General features: G+C 42.1%; 1 protein-coding gene across 6 annotated transcripts in view; it reads left to right on the top strand.

Annotated features, from left to right (window-relative positions):
- Positions 1-16885, top strand: part of GHR (growth hormone receptor) — a 312954-nt gene that overhangs the window by 214636 nt on the left and 81433 nt on the right. For all 6 annotated transcript variants that reach the window (XM_010832815.1, XM_010832818.1, XM_010832816.1 and 3 more), the window contains one exon: positions 982-1047. In XM_010832815.1, the coding sequence (XP_010831117.1) occupies positions 982-1047 (66 nt within the window). The remainder of the gene's footprint in view (positions 1-981; positions 1048-16885) is intronic.

The raw sequence follows: 16885 nt of genomic DNA, 5'->3' as shown, positions 1-16885 counted from the left end.
GCTGCTTTGAGGTGGTGCTGTGTGTTTGCTGTGGCCCTGGGTCACACTGCCTCTCCAGCAGCCCAGGGATCACCTAATGGGATGAGAAGAATCTTACAGACACTCCCTTCTCCACCAAAACCAGACAGCAGTTACAGTATGTTTGCAGTTGAGGTGTTTGCAGTTGAACCCAGTTCAACAGTTCAATGATAGCTACATTGATCATGTTCCATTTTTCCTGTTTTTAATGTAACCTAATACTAGTATCGGGACTTCCCTGGTGGCTCAGATGGTAAAGCGTCTGTCTAGAATGCAGGAGACCCGGGTTTGATCCCTGGGTCAGGAAGATCCCTTGGAGAAGGAAATGGCAATCCACTCCAGTACTATTGCCTGGAAAATGCCATGGACAGAGGAGCCTGGTAGGTTACAGTCCATGGGGTCGCAAAGAGTTGGACACGACTGAGCGACTTCACTTTGAATACTAGTATCAGTACCATTAGAACTCCTTTATAATAGATGACTCATTGCCCATCTCATGTCCTAAAGTTCTGTCTCTCCCTCTTGTCCAGTTTTTCACTTCCCCTCATTCCTTCCCTACTCCCAGGGTTGCTCACATGTTTGTTTCTAAGAATAAACGTGTTTGACTGAACTGTTTTTAATACTGCTTTTAAAAAGAATTTATGTTCCTTCTTGTTTTCACAAGCAAGACTTAAGTTTGGACCCAAATGATGTAGGAAGGCAATTTTTCATCCTTCCTAACTGTGTCCAGGCGTGAGACCAGAGGCAACTAAACAAAAGGTTTCCATTTGCTCTGAATATTGAGGAGTTCCTTTTAGAGGATAGGTGCAATTTTAGTTTTGAAAAGAAAGAAAAAAGAAGAGAATTTTTGTGAGGTTGGGCCAGGTCACATGTTGACATTTGAAAATGAGAATGTAACAAGGTCACATCAGACCATTTTTCACAGGGGTGACTAATGGGTTTTTTCCCCTCTTTGTCTTTCAGCCACACCAGCCTTCCTTGTCAGAGCATCTCAGAGTCTGCAGATACTATATCCAGTCCTAGAGACAAGTAAGAATTTCAGTCCTTTTTCTGCCTTTGGCGATAATGTTCAGATTTTACTGCAGTTCAAGCTACTGTTCTTACTCTGTTTTATTTAGGATATGGTAACTGGATGAATTAATAACTGAAATTGTAGGGGCAAACTAAAAAAATTTTTTTTTTCAGAATTTGTCAACTTCTCCACAAGGCCGCTTTTTTTCTGCTTTTGTTTTAACTGAGTGAAAGATTCTTTAAATTCTGTAATGCTTTACAATTTTCAAAATTTTCACACACATGATACCATATAATCACATAATAACCCTTTTTCCCCCCCGACCCCCTTCCTTCTCCCTACTGGTAACCACTCGTTTGTTCTCCATATCCGTGAGTCTGCTTCTTTTTTTTTTTCATAGTTTGTTAAGTTTTTTAGATTGCACGTATCAGTGACATCATATAGTACTCGTCTTCCTGTGTATGACTTATTTCACTAAGCATAATGCCCCCCAGGCCCATCCATGCTGCCGCAGATGGCAAAATTTCATTTCTTATAGCTGAGTAGTATTCCATTACATGTATATACCACATCTTCTTTATCCATTCATCTGCTGATGCAACTTACATTGCTTCCATATCTCAGCAACTGTAAATAGTGCTGCTCTGAGCATTGGGATAATGTATCTTTTTGAATTAGTGTTTTTGTTTTGGGGAGATATATACTCAGGAGTGGAACTGCTAGGTCATTTTTAGTTTTTTTAGAAACCCCCATACTGTTTTCCATGACGGCTACTCCAGGTTACATTCCCACCGACGGTGTATAAGGCTTCCCTTTTTTCCACATCTTTGCTAACATTTGTTATTTGTATTCTTTTTGATGATAGCCATTCTGCCAGGTGTGAGATGATATCTCATGGTGGTTTTGATTTGTATTTCCTTGATGGTTACCAATGTTGAGCATCTTTTAATGTGCCTGTTGGCCATCTTCATGTCCTCTTTGGGGAAAAAAAAGGCTGCTTCTTTATTTCTCTCATACAGTTAGTCTTATAGGTTGTTGTTGTTTAGTTGCTAAGTGATGTCCAACTCTTTTGCAAACCCATGGACTGTAGCCCGCCAGGCTCCTCCATCCATGGGCTTTCCCAGGCAAGAATACTGGAATGGGTAGCCATTTCCTTCTCCAGGGGATCTTCCCCACCCAGGGATAGAACCTGTGTCCCCTGCCTTAGCAGGCGAATTCTTTACTGCTGAGCCACCTGGGAAGCCCAGCCTTAGAGGTTAAGTAAGACCAACATAATGCAAAGAAAAGAAAGATGAAATAATTTATTGTGAGCCAGCAAGTAGGTTACTGAGTTTAGGAATCTTTCTTTTTACAAGTCCTGTATCATATTGTCATTATTAGTCTGAGATATTTCTTTACCTAATGATCACATTACCACTTAAGTTTGTCCCCTTAACCAAATCACCCTGGACTCTGAAATTCTGCCTTCATACAAGCTGTCTCTTCTCCTTAACATGACTTTCATATCCCCCTCTTCTCCTGTGACAATCTTTTCTTTATCTTAAAGACTGAACTCAAACATCTGCTCTCTTGGGAACACCTCTCGAAATCCTTTAGCCCCAAAAACCGGTTCTGCATCTATGCTTCCATGGAACTTTGCTCACTGCTCTGTGATAACATTTATACCTCACAACATCATCATGTATGTCTTCGTATCATGCACAGAACTCAAAAAGTTGTGTGGGCTTCAAGAATTAATTATGTTGCAGTCAATTAAGGCAAAGCCCATGTTTTCTGCTTCTTCTAAATCTCTCACATGCCCTAAACAAATCCTAATTACCTCGTAGATGGTAGTGGTTTTGTTTAGTCACTGTCATGTCCAACTCTTTTGTGACCCTGTAGACGGGGACCCACCAGATTCCTCTGTCCATGGGATTTCCCGGGCAAGAATACTGGAGTGGGTTGGCATTTCCTTCTCCAGAGGATTCTCCCAACCATGGGATCAAACTCCCGTCTCTGCATTGGCAGGCAGATTCTTTACCACTGAACCACCTGGGAAACCCACATAGTAGGTACCTTTAATTAAATTCTATGGATGGATTTTCTCTTCCTCAATTGACATATGTGCTCAAGTCCACATTACACAATAAAAAAAGGGAAGACAGTGTACCTGACTGTTTAAGCCACTGCTGTTTCATGGGTCATTCCAGCGTCATGAAACCATAATTGGGGTTTTATGACTAAATTGCAGGCTACATTTCTAATACGCAATGTAAACATCATTTTTCTTGGAGGTCACTCAAAGGGAGGGTTGGTGCTGTTTTTAACAAACGTCATCAATGTGTCAGTTGTGCCAGACCACAGACTCATTACAACCCTCCTATTTTAGAAGCATCTGACATGTTAATCTGCTCCCTAATTAATGTGAGGGGCTGTAAAAGGGTTAGCTGTTAGTTATGTTTGCGTTATCCCAGCCAGTATGTTCCAGAGCCTTCACTCAGAAGATAATGTAACTTATTGCTACTTTCTGTAAGGAAATGAGAAGGAATGAGTTAAGAATGTTTTACTAATTGGCACATGCTCTTTCCCACACTGAAACCCTCTCCCACACACAAATATAATACATTGCCCTTCACTTCCCTCAAAGTGGTGGTAGAATTTCCCCAAGCCATTTTCTTTGTCATGTCATGGGGTCTGAGGAGCTCAAGCTTTGGGCTTTGTTGAAAGAAAACCTCTGAGTATGGTGGATATGTTGAAGAAATTGCTGCCACTTATTTTGCATATGTTGATTTTTTTTGTCCTTGTGATAAGCAAGAAGAATAGCTACTTACCTTCATCTGTGAAAGGGTTAATCGATCAGTCATGCCCGACTCTGATCACAGAGCTCAGCTCAGTGCTCTGTGGTAACCTGGATGGATAGGATGCCGGGTGGAGGAGGGGGGACCGGGTAGGAGGGAAGTCCAACAGGGAGGGGGGACGTATGTAAGCACAGCAGAAACTAACACAACACTGTGAACCAACATTACTCCAGTTAAGAAAAAAAAAATTATTGTTCATGATCTGTCAGTTTACAATTGTAATGTATACATTTTCTATGTGCACTTTTCTGAATTCTTAGATTCAAAGCAAAACCCCATGGAAGAAAAATAAATAAACCTCCTCAGAGCGAATCCTAGACAGAACTATCCAAACATAAATAAATGACACCACCCTTCTGCAGGTCACCTCGACTTCATACTAAGGGGTCACAATAACCCCTTAGTAACTGTCTCCCTCCTTCCACCCTCTTCCCACCTCTCCTTCCATTGCCAATAAAGATGTTCAGAATCCAACATATCCCTCTGCTCTAAATAGCCTTAACTTTAGGGTCTCTTGTACCCTCCCCATTACCTAAAATTTAAACCGCAAACCTATTCCAAGACACTCGAATCCACCATCTGTCGTCTGACCCCAATTGTAAGTCTAGACGAGTCACTCCTCCCCAGGAACACTGTGCTTTCCCTCCTCTGGGACGTTGTTCATGCCATCCTGTCTTCCAAAACTGTCCTCCTCCTGCCTTATCCCACATTCTGGAAATATAAATCCTGCCCATACTTTTAGGTTCAGCCAAAACACTTTAACCCTTGGCCTGGAGCAATCCCTCCTTCCTCCATGTGTGTCTTTGAAGGAGGCCATGTGATTCCTTACCACTCTGAAGTAATATGTTAAACACTGCTTTGGAGTATAGTTGTTTGCATATTTCTCTTATCTCCCTATCTGGATCATGAACAGCTGTGTCTTATTCAGGGTTGTATAGTTCACAGTACCCCAAATGGTACCTTGAACACAGCAAGTAATAAATGATGTTGCAAATAAAATAACTGAATGGAGGCATCCTTTATAGCTCCCTGACTACCCACCCTTTTGCACACTTAATTCCCACCAACCCCCCCACCCCCGCCTTGTTATCATGGAACCTCTTGGCTTACAGGAGGGTGGGGGGCACTCATAGAGGATCAGATCTCGCTGCCTGTATTAACTGCACATTGACCACCTTCAGGGTTCTATTGCTAAAAGAATCATAGAAATCAAATGGTGTATACTCAGAGGACAGCTTCCTGACTGGCAAGAGATACAGTGCAGCTACAGTAGATGGGCAAGTGCACTGACCAGGGTCTGCAGAACCCAAGTGTGCGCCTTTCTGTCCTCTCACTCCCCAGTCACAGCAGTCACCCTTGGTCTCCAGGTCTGGAACCATTACTCATGTTCCTGCCAAGCACCTCAGTACCAGGAAGCCCAAAGTCTGCTCATGACGGAGTTTCCTGGAGTGAGCTGGTCATGTGGGTGCACCCTAGCTATGTAGACAGCCTTAACTGTCAGGCCCCCAGTTCCAGTGAACTTAGGTACAAATCATAAATCTAATTCTATTGCTAAGCAGCATCAACAAGCTGACATATCTTGCCCTGAAATAATTTGGGGAACCATGACTAGAGCACATCATTCATCTTTAGTTAACATGATCCATACACAGCATTGCCAAGCAATACTCTGGGGGAAAAGCATGTGGTCAAACCAGACCAGCTAAGATTAACCCACGCAATGCACCACCTAAAGAATCGTCCATTGCACTCATCTCTTTCTTCTCTTGCTCGTCAACAAGTGTCTGGCCCATCTTCTAAGCCCTCAGGGCTTTGCTCTCTGTGTGGATACAGGACCTAATCCATGTGAATGGGTGTTTGTGCAGTCATGGGCCCATACTAACATACCTTCCACAGAGTACAGGCTTGAGAAATATTTTCTGGAAACAAAGAACTAATTTTAAAAGTCCCATGAGAAGTTTTCAGCCCACACACATGGGTAGCAGTGTAATTCACCAATGCAGAGATATAAATATGAACAAAAACACACATACAGGCTAAGAAGGGGTTTGAAGGAGTTTACAGTTGAAAGAGATAGACATCTTTCTATACTTGAAAGAAGTAATGGCACAAACTTACTACAAAGAAAGCTGCTTTTAGTTGTGGGGGAGAGTGATGAGGATAGTTAGAATCTTTCAGAGAAAGACAAAACATTTTTAGTGTTCCTGAAGTAGGCAGACTCCAGAGTCAGGCTGCTGTGGTCTCATGCGTTTTGTTTTTTTAATAATTTCATCTCTCTCTTAGTTGGTTTTTGGCACAGGATTTGATGATTGTATGGGACAAATACTTAAGACTTATTAAGTATTAGAGAAATTATTAGCTGATTGCACATCTTTCTGAGGAGGATTTTGGCTATATGTATAAGTGAATTACTTTGTTGTACACAAACTAACACAACAATGTAAATCAGCTATACTCCAATATGAAGTTAAAAATTCAATTAAAAAACACATATGAGGTCATAGTTTACTGTAATAACCATCATCTTGCTTGTTGGGGTCCTTACTGTACGTTCATAGCTGGACTCCTGCCCTAGCCTCCTAATTTTTCTTCCCTGCCTCCTCTTTTTTTCCTGTTCCCAGCCCCCTACCCTCTGCTTCCACATTCATCCTTCTTCCCTACCTCTGATCCAGTGATTCTTCTGCCCCGTCATCTTCAGTAGCTCCCCACTGTTTCCTAAACTATGAATAAACTCATCTCTCTGTCCTTTAAGAAGGCCCACAACATGGATCCTGTGTGTATTTCCAGCCTCATCTCCCTTGTGTACTATGTACACCCATGTTTATGTCGGCAGAACTCCTGCTCATTATAGCCTTTCATAATGACTCCTTTGCCAGAAATTCCCTCTTCTTCCCTCCCAGGTGGGAACAAACCTTTATGGATTTTTGTCTTTAAGGCATATTTCAAATATTGCTTTATCCACAAAGCTTTCCCCAGTTCCCCCAAGAGAATGTGCACTTCCATCTTGGAATCTTGGTAACCCTTTCTTTCCCTCTAAGAGAGGTAGTATGCAGCCCAGTACTTCGAGAACTCAACCTCTGCAACTTTGATGTAGTCCACTTCTACAGCTTACTTCCTGCATGATCTTACTTAAGTTTTGTGACTTCTTTGTACCTTGGTTCTGTTTTGTTTTGCTTTTTTATCTCTAAAATGAACATGCTAATAGTACCTACCTCGTAAGGTTGTGATGAGGATTCTAAGTGTTGATATATTTAAAGTACTTAGAATAGTACCTGGCTCCATGAGGGGCCTGGTAGGCTGCAGTCCATGGGGTCGCTAGGATTCGGACACGACTGAGCGACTTCACTTTCACTTTTCACTTTCATGCATTGGAGAAGGAAATGGCAACCCACTCCAGTGTTCTTGCCTGGAGAATCCCAGGGAGGGGGGAGCCTGGTGGGCTGCCGTCTATGGGGTCGCACAGAGTCGGATACGACTGAAGCAACTTAGCAGCAGCAGCCATGGTCTTTTGGAGAAGGCAATGGCACCCCACTCCAGTGTTCTTGCCTGGAGAATCCCAGGGAGGGGAGAGCCTGGTGGGCTGCCGTCTATGGGGTCGCACAGAGTCGGACACGACTAAAGCGATTTAGCAGCAGTAGCAGCCATGGTCTTTACTGTACTCTCTTATGGCTCTTATTTATATTCCAACAAGAATTAGAATTGAACTGTAGGAAATTTCCCGTACTCAACTCCATTTTGGACCTCAGTATCATTAATGTCATTTGTTTCAACCTAATGGAGACTCTTATATGCTTTCTATTCCCTCTGATAGACTATACTACCCCAAAGAATAAGGGCTTTATCTTTTACATCCTTATTATCTTACAGCACCTGGTAAGGACCTGGCAAATGCCAAGTCTTTAATGAGTAGTCAGTGGATTTTACATGGACACAAAACAAAAATTCAAAAAATAGAAGCCAGGTGTTCCCCCAGTATCTTAATTATTCTTTGGCTCCCACACAGTAGCTTTATATCCTCCGGCAGTCATTTATGAGAGGATAGAGATTAAAATATGCAAGAGGAGACATTTCTCCTGTCCATTACTATAAGTACGTACAGCCTTTCCCAAAAGCCTTCCATAGAGCCTTATTGTCAGGTCATGGGACTACTGTCACGGGTCTAGTCTTAGGGGGGTGTCCCAGGATGTTCCTATGTCATCACTGTACTAGCCTACAGGCAATTCCAGTGCCAAAGGAATAGAAGCCTCCCTCCTGCCTGTGACCCGCCACTGCCCCCTAAAAGCCAAATGACCCTCTCGGCTTTAATCATTCTTTTTCATCAGATATTTTCAAACTTAAGGGCTTATTAGTTGACAGTATAGCTGAAATAAGCACAAGCTAACAATCCATGTAAAAGAAACACAGGATAAAGGAAGTGTGTCCTTGCACAGATCGTGTCTTAGAATGTGCAGCCTTTACTTGTTGAGCTTCGGACACACATTAGAGAGTAGCACAGGGCTGTGACATCAAAGCTGACATTGAATTCTTGACAGTACGCTGTTTACAAACAACTCAGTAGACGACACAGTAAGTTAACATAGATAACTAGGATCCCTTTTAAGGAAATGGTGTTTATGTTGGCTACTTCTTGCACCCAAACTAGTGGTAGCCCTTTCTAACTCACAGACAGCACTAATGTTCTGATAATGCCAAGCATCCTGCAGAGACTATTTAGCCTCTATGCTTGCTTCTCTGAGGTCAGAGGAAGGCCAGTAGAATTATACACTTTATCCGAGAAGAAACAGAGGTAGAGACCAAACAGCCCTCCTGTTGTTCAGCCACTCAGTTGTAGCCAACTCTTTGCTACCACATGAACTGCAGCATACCAGGCTTCCCCGTCCTTCATCAACTCCCGGAGCTTGGTCAAAAACATGTCCATTGAGTCCGTGATGCTATACAACCATCTCATCCTCTGTTGTCCCCTTCTCCTCCTGCCTTCAATCTTTCCCAGCATCAGGGTCTTTTCCAGTGAGTCAGCTCTTTGCATCAGGTGACCAAAGTATTGGAGTTTCAGCTTCAGCATCAGTCCTTCAAATGAATATTCAGGACTGATTTCCTTTAGGATTGACTGGTTGGATCTCCTTGCAGTCCAGGGGACTCTCAAGAGTCTTCTCCAACACCACAGTTCAAAAGTGTCAATTCTTTGGCACTCCGCCTTCTTTATGGTCCAACTCTCACATACATGACTGCTGGAAAAACCATAGCTTTGACTCTACAGACCTTTGTTGGCAAAGTAATATCTCTGCTTTCTAATACGCTGTCTAGGTTTGTCATAGCTTTTCTCCCAAGGAGCAAGAGCCTTTTAATTTCATGACTGCAGTCAGCTCTGCAGTGATTTTGGAGCCCCCCAAAATAAAGTCTGTCACTGTTTCCACTGTTTCCCCATTTATTTGTCATGAAGTGATGGGACTGGATGCCATGATCTTCATTTTTTGAATGTTAAGTTTTAAGCCATCTTTTTCACTCTCCTCTTTCACCTTCATCAAGAGGCTCTTTAGTTCCTCTTTGCTTTCTGCCATAAGGGTGGTATCATATGCATATATGAGGTTTTGATATTTCTCCAGGCAATCTTGATTCCAGCTTGTGCTTCATCCAGCCCAGCATCTCACATGATGTACTCTGCATGTAAGTTAAATAAGCAGGGTGACAGTATACAGCCTTGACGTACTCTTTTCCCAGTTTGGAACCAGTATGTTTTTCCATGTCCGGTTCCAACTGTTGCTTCTTGACCTGCAAACAGGTTTCATAGGAGGCAGGTCAGGTGGTCTGGTATTCCTATCTCTTGAAGAATTTCCCACAGTTTGTTGTGATCCACAAAGTCAAAAGTGTTAGCATGGTCAATGAAGCAGAAGAAGATGTTTTTCTGGAATTCTCTTGCTTTTTCTATGATCCAGCAGATGTTGACAGTTTGATCTCTGGTTCCTCTGCCTTTTCTAAATCCAGCTTGAACATCTAGAAGTTCTCAGTTCACGTACTGATGAAGCCTAGCTTGGATAATTTTGAGCATTACTTTGCTGGCATATGAAATGAGTTCAATTGTGTGGTAATTTGAACACTCTTTGGCATTGCCCTTCTTTTGGATTGAAATGAAAACTGACCTTTTCCAGTCCTGTGGCAACTGCTGAGTTTTTCAAATTTGCTGGCATATTGAGTGCAGCACTTTCACAGCATCATCTTTTAGGAATTGAAATAGCTCAGCTGGAATTCCATCACCTCCACTAGCATTGTTTGTAATGATTCTTCCTTAGGCCCACTTGACTTCACAGTCTAAGATGTCTGGCTCTAGGTGAGTGATCACACCATCATGGTTATCTGGGTCATGAAGATCTTTTTTGTATAGTTGTTCTGTGTATTCTTGCCACCTCTTCTTAATATCTTCAGCTTCTGTTAGGTCCATACCGTTTCTGTCCTTTTTTGTGCCCATCTTTGCATGAAAAGTTGTGTCCAACTCTTGTGACCCCATGGACGATAGTCCTCCAGGCTCCTCTGTCCATAGAATTGCCCAGGCAAGAATACTGGAATGGGTTGCCATTTCCTTCTCCAGGGGATCATCTCAACCCAGGGATCGAACCCAGGTCTCCTGTACTGCAGGCAGATTCTTTACCAACTGAGCTACCCCAAAAGCCCGCAGTTCTCATAAGTCTCTTTAACCAACCGAGAGATTAAAGAAGGTACCAGCAGTGTGATGCTTTATATCTGCACCTAGATGAACAAAATAAAGTGTAGATAATGCATGTTATTGATCAGTGAAATAACAGTGTTCAGTTATCTTCAAGTAGAGACTTGATAGTGACTTTTTCCAGCCTGAAATACGCAGATAATGCCTGCTATTAGTTTCCCAGTGATGGTGCTTCATTATACACTGTCTGCCTTCACATGTAATTGTTGGGGGAGTTAACGATTCTTTGTAAGATAAATAGTAGGTCTTACCTTCTTTATCCTCCTCAACTCCCAGCAATTTGCTGAGCCATAATCAGCAGTGAGTAGATGCTTCCCATTCAGTTTACGAGAGACCTGTTCTCTGTGCACCGGCCTTGGCCAGCGTTAACTGAATATCTGGAGTGGGGAGCGAGCCCACAGCTCAAGACCAGCCTCCTCAAGCACCTGCAGGTCCTTTCTGATTGTCAACATATGTCAAGGTCGTCTGTTTATGACGGATCCTAAAACAGTAAGAAAAGAATTGGAAGTCTGTGGGTATAAGCTTCAGAAAGCCTGGATCATGGAAGTGAGTAATATTTTTTTTAAGTCTGAGAAGGGCGATTAAGCGTCCCTCTAAAAATTCCAGGGGGCCTGTATGGACTCTCTATACCCATTCCTAGTATGGTGTCTCTTCCAGAGCATAATGCACACTTCTCAGGGGTAAAATCCTAGACAACCATTCTTTCACCCTGGGTAACCCCAGTGGGTGGCAAACTCTTTCGTGATCTGAAAGTTAAAGCATCCCAAAGTTGATTGTGACCTTGGAGTTCTAGCCTGCAGCCCTGCTGAATTGCTAAGTTCTACAGCTTCAAACCCCACTCTAGAATCACTGCTCTCAAGAAAGCTCTTGCTTCTGCGCACAAAAGCCTCTCTAGGGTGAGGACCCCAGACTCTGTCATTCCTAAAAGGCCTTTGTCCACACCAGCTCCTACATGCAATGCACAGTTTTTCAGATAATGTGTACTTTTGCACTGAGAAAAAAAATCTTGAATTCATCATATAGGTGTGCCCTGATTTTAATATAGATTCATCTGTGCAATGAGAAAGCAGACTGAACATCACATTTATAAAAAAGATTTATGAAATTCAAAAACAGGCACATTGAATAGAAATTCAGATAATAGTGTGCCTTATGGCAAGCACATGTAATATGAGATAATATATATTTAAACTAAAAATAACTTGAGAGACAACTGATTGCACCATATGTAAAATAGATAGCCAGTGGGAATTTGCTATATGATGCAGGGATTTCAAATCCAGTGCTCTGTGACAACCTAGTGGGGTAGAATGGGGTGGCAGGTGGGAGGGAAGTTCAAGTGGGAGGGAATGTATATATGTATCCTATGACTGATTCATTTGATGTATGGCAGAAACTAACACAATATTATAAAGCAATTATCCTTCAATTAAAATTTAAAAGAATAAAATAGTCTATACTACTTTCAAAGGGATTTTAAATGTATATAATTTCTAGGAAATTGATCTGCAAGTAATTCATAATATATAATACAAAAAAAGCTAATTCTTTTTTTAAGGCTGACAAATATTTAAACCAGGGGTTGGCAAGCTACAGTCATCAGACCAGATGCTTATTTTGTACAGTTTTATTGCAATACAACCAGACCTATTTGCTTCAGATCATCTATGGCTGCTTTGGGAATACCGTGGCAGAGCTGAGCAACTAAAACATAGACAAGTCTGCAAGCCTGAAATATTTACTATCTGGCCCCTGAAGAAAAAGTATGCCAACCCCTTTTATAAACAGAAAAAAGATTGTTTCTGTAATAAGGTATTTTTAGTCATCATGTTTGAATTCATTGTTGTTTTTTAGTCTCCTATAGAAAATTGTCTTCAATTGGTAACATTAATGAGAATCCCAGATGCATTTTATGAATTTCCTTCACAGTCACCTCCTCTGAAATACATATTCTATTGTAAAGTAAGATTAACAGTATCTACCAAGCAGTGTGGACTTATACATTTCTATCATTATGGGTATTCCACAAAATGAAAGCTGAGCATCTGTAAATGCTTGGTGATGGATTGAATAGGCAATAGTTTGCAACTGAACTGTCTGAGACGTGTCATCATCATCACATAACATTTATCTATGAAGAGCTACAGTCAACAACACACAGCTCCAGTTTGAGGGCAGGCTTGACTTTGTGGGTTTGCGGATCATCCATAAGCTGACTGCTGCCACTGAGCACTGAATCCACACTGAAGAATAAAGACAGGAGACTGTCCTGTTAGGAAATTGTGCATCATGAAAGACTCATAAGCCAGAAACCCCACCTCATCGTAGTAGATGTTACTGTTCAGATGAATGGGCTTTGTGTGTCCTCAACATGCTCTTAGATAACATTCGTGTCTTTACTGCTACAGATTATCTTTTCGTTTTCGGGTGTTTTGGAAAAGCAGCCTTTAACTCTTCTTTTTTCCTCACTTAATATTCCATAATCAATAGTTTCAGCACTCCAAATTTGGGTTCATGGGAGAGCAAACATTTCCAGGAGCAGCTCTGTGCTCCTGTCAAGCAGACCCCAGAGAAATGGCAAATGTATGCAATAAGAAATGATACATATTTAAACCAAAAATAACTGAACTAAAACTCTTCTTCTTCTGAATTCCAAGAGCTTTTGAGGTTGTACATCTTTTGGTTGAACACAGATGGCCTGTATCCATATGGTAACTTCCCTTCAATTGTAAACTCTTCAGTTCAGTTCAGTCGCTCAGTTGTCTCCGACTCTTTGTGACCCCATGAATCGCAGCACGCCAGGCCTCCCTGTCCATCACCAACTCCCGGAGTTCATCCAGACTCACGTCCATAGAGTTGGCGATGCCATCCAGCCATCTCATCCTCTGTCATCCCCTTCTCCTCCTGCCCTCAATCCCTCCCAGCATCTGAGTCTTTTCCAGTGAGTCAACTCTTCGCATGAGGTGCCCAAAGAACTGGCGTTTCAGCTTCAGCATCATTCCTTCCAAAGAAATCCCAGGGCTGATCTCCTTTAGAATGGACTGGTTGGATCTCCTTGCAGTCCAAGGCACTCTCTAGAGTCTTCTCCAACACCACAGTTGAAAAGCATCAATTCTTCAGTGTTCAGCCTTCTTCACAGTCTAACTCTCACATCCATACACGACCACAGGAAAAACCATAGCCTTGACTAGATGAACCTTTGTTGGCAAAGTAATGTCTCTGCTTTTGAATATGCTATCTAGGTCGGTCGTAACTTTCCTTCCAAGGAGTAAGCGTCTTTTAATTTCATGGCTGCAGTCACTATCTGCAGTGATTTTGGAGCCCAAAAAAATAAAGTCTGACACTGTTTCCAGTGTTTCCCCATCTATCTCTCATGAGGTGATGGGACCGGATGCCATGATCTTCGTTTTCTGAATGTTGAGCTTTAAGCCAACTTTTTCACTCTCCACTTTCACTTTCAGAGGGAAAGAATTTGGTCTTCCCTCATCTTTATATGCCCTACTCTCTTCTGCCACAACATAAACAGGGCCTGATACAAAATGACTATTGGTTAAACGAATATTATACTGAGTTCCAGGAGAGACTTGAGAGCAAATGCAGAAGGAAGGTAGAGGGGGAAGTGTTAGTTTAGATCTCATGGCATTTGAGTTTAGCATCCTCTCCACAACACTAACACTGATGAGAATCATTTCCCAAATCTGAGAGCAGCAAACGCATTTTCTCTTCTGCCATTTTTCTTTCTCCTAGGAAAAAGCAGACAAAAAGGTCCTACAAAAGTATTAGAGGTGTTTGTTCTAAACCAGTAGTGATTGTACAGATTCTATTATTGGTTGCAATTGATGTCCCAAGCTGTGCCATGAGGACTTCGGAGGTCAGGGAGCTGGAGAACATGAGTTGTTATGTGTGTATGCACCTGGCATACTGCTGACATGCTGTGGACTCTGATTTATCTGTCAATGGCGATATTGACATCTATCTCAGAGGATCATTTTGAGAAGCAGATAGGCACATAGGAAAATTCCTGGCACAAAGTAGGCATGGAATAAAAATTAGATATTTTATTATTTTTACTCTTGCTGCTGCTGCTACTATGACTATTGCCCTTAAGCATCCCATCTACCTCCTCACCTCAGTCACCAGAGCTTTTCTTCTATTTATACTTTCTAGGAGGATAAGAAGGATGCTGAATCTAGTGGAATATATCTCGTATTGAGTAGTATATTTTTAATTAATTTTTATTAGAGTGTAGTTGATTTACAATGTTGTGTCAATGTCTGCTGTACAGCAAAGTGAATCAGTCATATGTATACATATATTCACTCTTATTTGGATTCTGTAGCTCAGTTGGTAAAGAATCTGCCTGCAGTGCAGGAGACCCAGGTTTGATCCCTGGGTCAGGAAGATCCCCTGGGGAAGGAAATGGCAACCCACTCTAGTACTCTTCCCTGGGAAATCCCATGGACAGAGGAGCCTGGCAGGCTACAGTCCATAGGATCGCAAGAGTCAGACACGACTGTGCGACTAACTTTCTTTCTTTTCTTTTGATTCTATTCCCATATAGGTCACTACAGAGTACTGAGTAGAGTTCCCTGTACTATAGGGGACTCTAGTTATTCTTTATTTATCCCTTCTACCCCCACTTTCCCCTTAGTAATCTTAAGTTTGTTTTCTACATCTGTAAGTCTATTTCTGTTTTTTGTAAATATCTTCATTTATACCATTTTTTTTAGATTCTACATATAAGTAGTATCATATCATATTTGCCTTTCTCTGTCTGACTTCACTCAGTATGATAATCTCTACATCCATCCATATCACTGCAAATGGCCTTATTTTGTTCTTTTTATGGCTGAGTAATACTCCATTGTTTATATATACCACATCTTCTATATCCATTCTTCCATTGATGGACATTCATGTTGCTTCCACATCCTGGCTATTGTAAATAGTGCTGCTATGAATACTGAAAGTGAAAAAAGAAAGGGGCTTCCCTGGTGGCTCAGATGGCAAAGAATCTGCCTGCAATGCAGGAGACCAGGATTCAATCCCTGGGTCAGGAAGATCCCCTGGAGGAGGGAATGACTACCCACTCCAGTATTCTTGCCAGGAGAATCCCATGGACAGAGAAGCCTGGTGGGCTACAGTCCATGGGGTCACAAAGAGTTGGACACGACTAGGTATACGAATCTTTTCAACTTATGGTTTTCTCCAAATATATGCCCAGGAGTGGGACTGCTGCATCCATATGGTAGCTCTATTTCAAGTAGTATATTTTTTAAGGTAATAAAATTCTCACAGACTCCAGAGAATGCCCGTTGGAGAAAAAATTATTTAAAAAATAAATTTTAATATTAGAAATATGCCTTTTCATCGTCACTTATCTTTACAAAAAAAAGAACAAAACTTCATATCCCAGAAGACCCTCATCTGAGAAGCCCTGCTTTCTTCATGTTCTTCTGTAAGCACTTCAACCTGGACTATAAGTCAGTTCAGTTCAGTCACTTAGTCATGTCCAGCTGTTTGCAACTGCATGGACTAAAGCATGCCAGGCTTCGCTGTCCATCACTAACTCCTGGAGCTTGCTCAAACTCATGTCCATCAAGTCAGTGATGCCATCCAACCATCTCATCCTCTGTCGTCCCCTTCTCCTGCCTTCAGTCTTTCCCAGCATCAGGGTCTTTTCCCAGGAGTCAATTCTTCCCGTCAGGTGGCCAAAGTATTGGAGTTTCAGCTTCAGCATCCGTCCTTTCAATGAATATTCAGGACTGATCTCCTTTAGGATGGACTAGTTGGATCTCCTTGCAGTCCAAGGGACTCTCAAGAGTCTTCTCCAACACCACAGTTCAAAAGCATCAATTCTTCGGTGCTCAGCTTTCTTTATAGTCCAACTGTCACATCCATACATGACTACTGGAAAAACCATAGCTTTGACTAGACAGACTATAGGTCAGGCTGGCCCTTTAGAGCTGGGAGACCATGGGGCACTTACTGAGAGGAAGGGACTGAGGGGCTTGCCAGACTTCAGAGGATGAGATGTGGGCACCAGGTGAGAAAGACGGACACCCCAACAAGGAGGTGGTGGGCAAGAGGAGGACAGAGCAGCCTGGAGGCTGACTTCCTTGCTTCACTGTCTTGCCTCAGGATTGCCCCGGGGCAGGATTAGATCAAATGTTTACCACATTACTTGGCACCCTGTAGGAGGTTGTTTCCTTTTCTTCCTCTTTCCCCTGAAAAAGACTGTCCTTAGTTCTAGAAGCCATGAAGCTGTCCAGACAGTGAAAAGATATGTGATTACAACAA

This window comes from Bison bison, unplaced genomic scaffold, assembly GCF_000754665.1.
Source record: "Bison bison bison isolate TAMUID 2011002044 unplaced genomic scaffold, Bison_UMD1.0 scf7180017862275, whole genome shotgun sequence".
NCBI lineage: Eukaryota > Metazoa > Chordata > Mammalia > Artiodactyla > Bovidae > Bison > Bison bison.
Note: the sequence above shows the minus strand (reverse complement) of the source record. Positions and strands in the feature narration are given on the sequence as shown.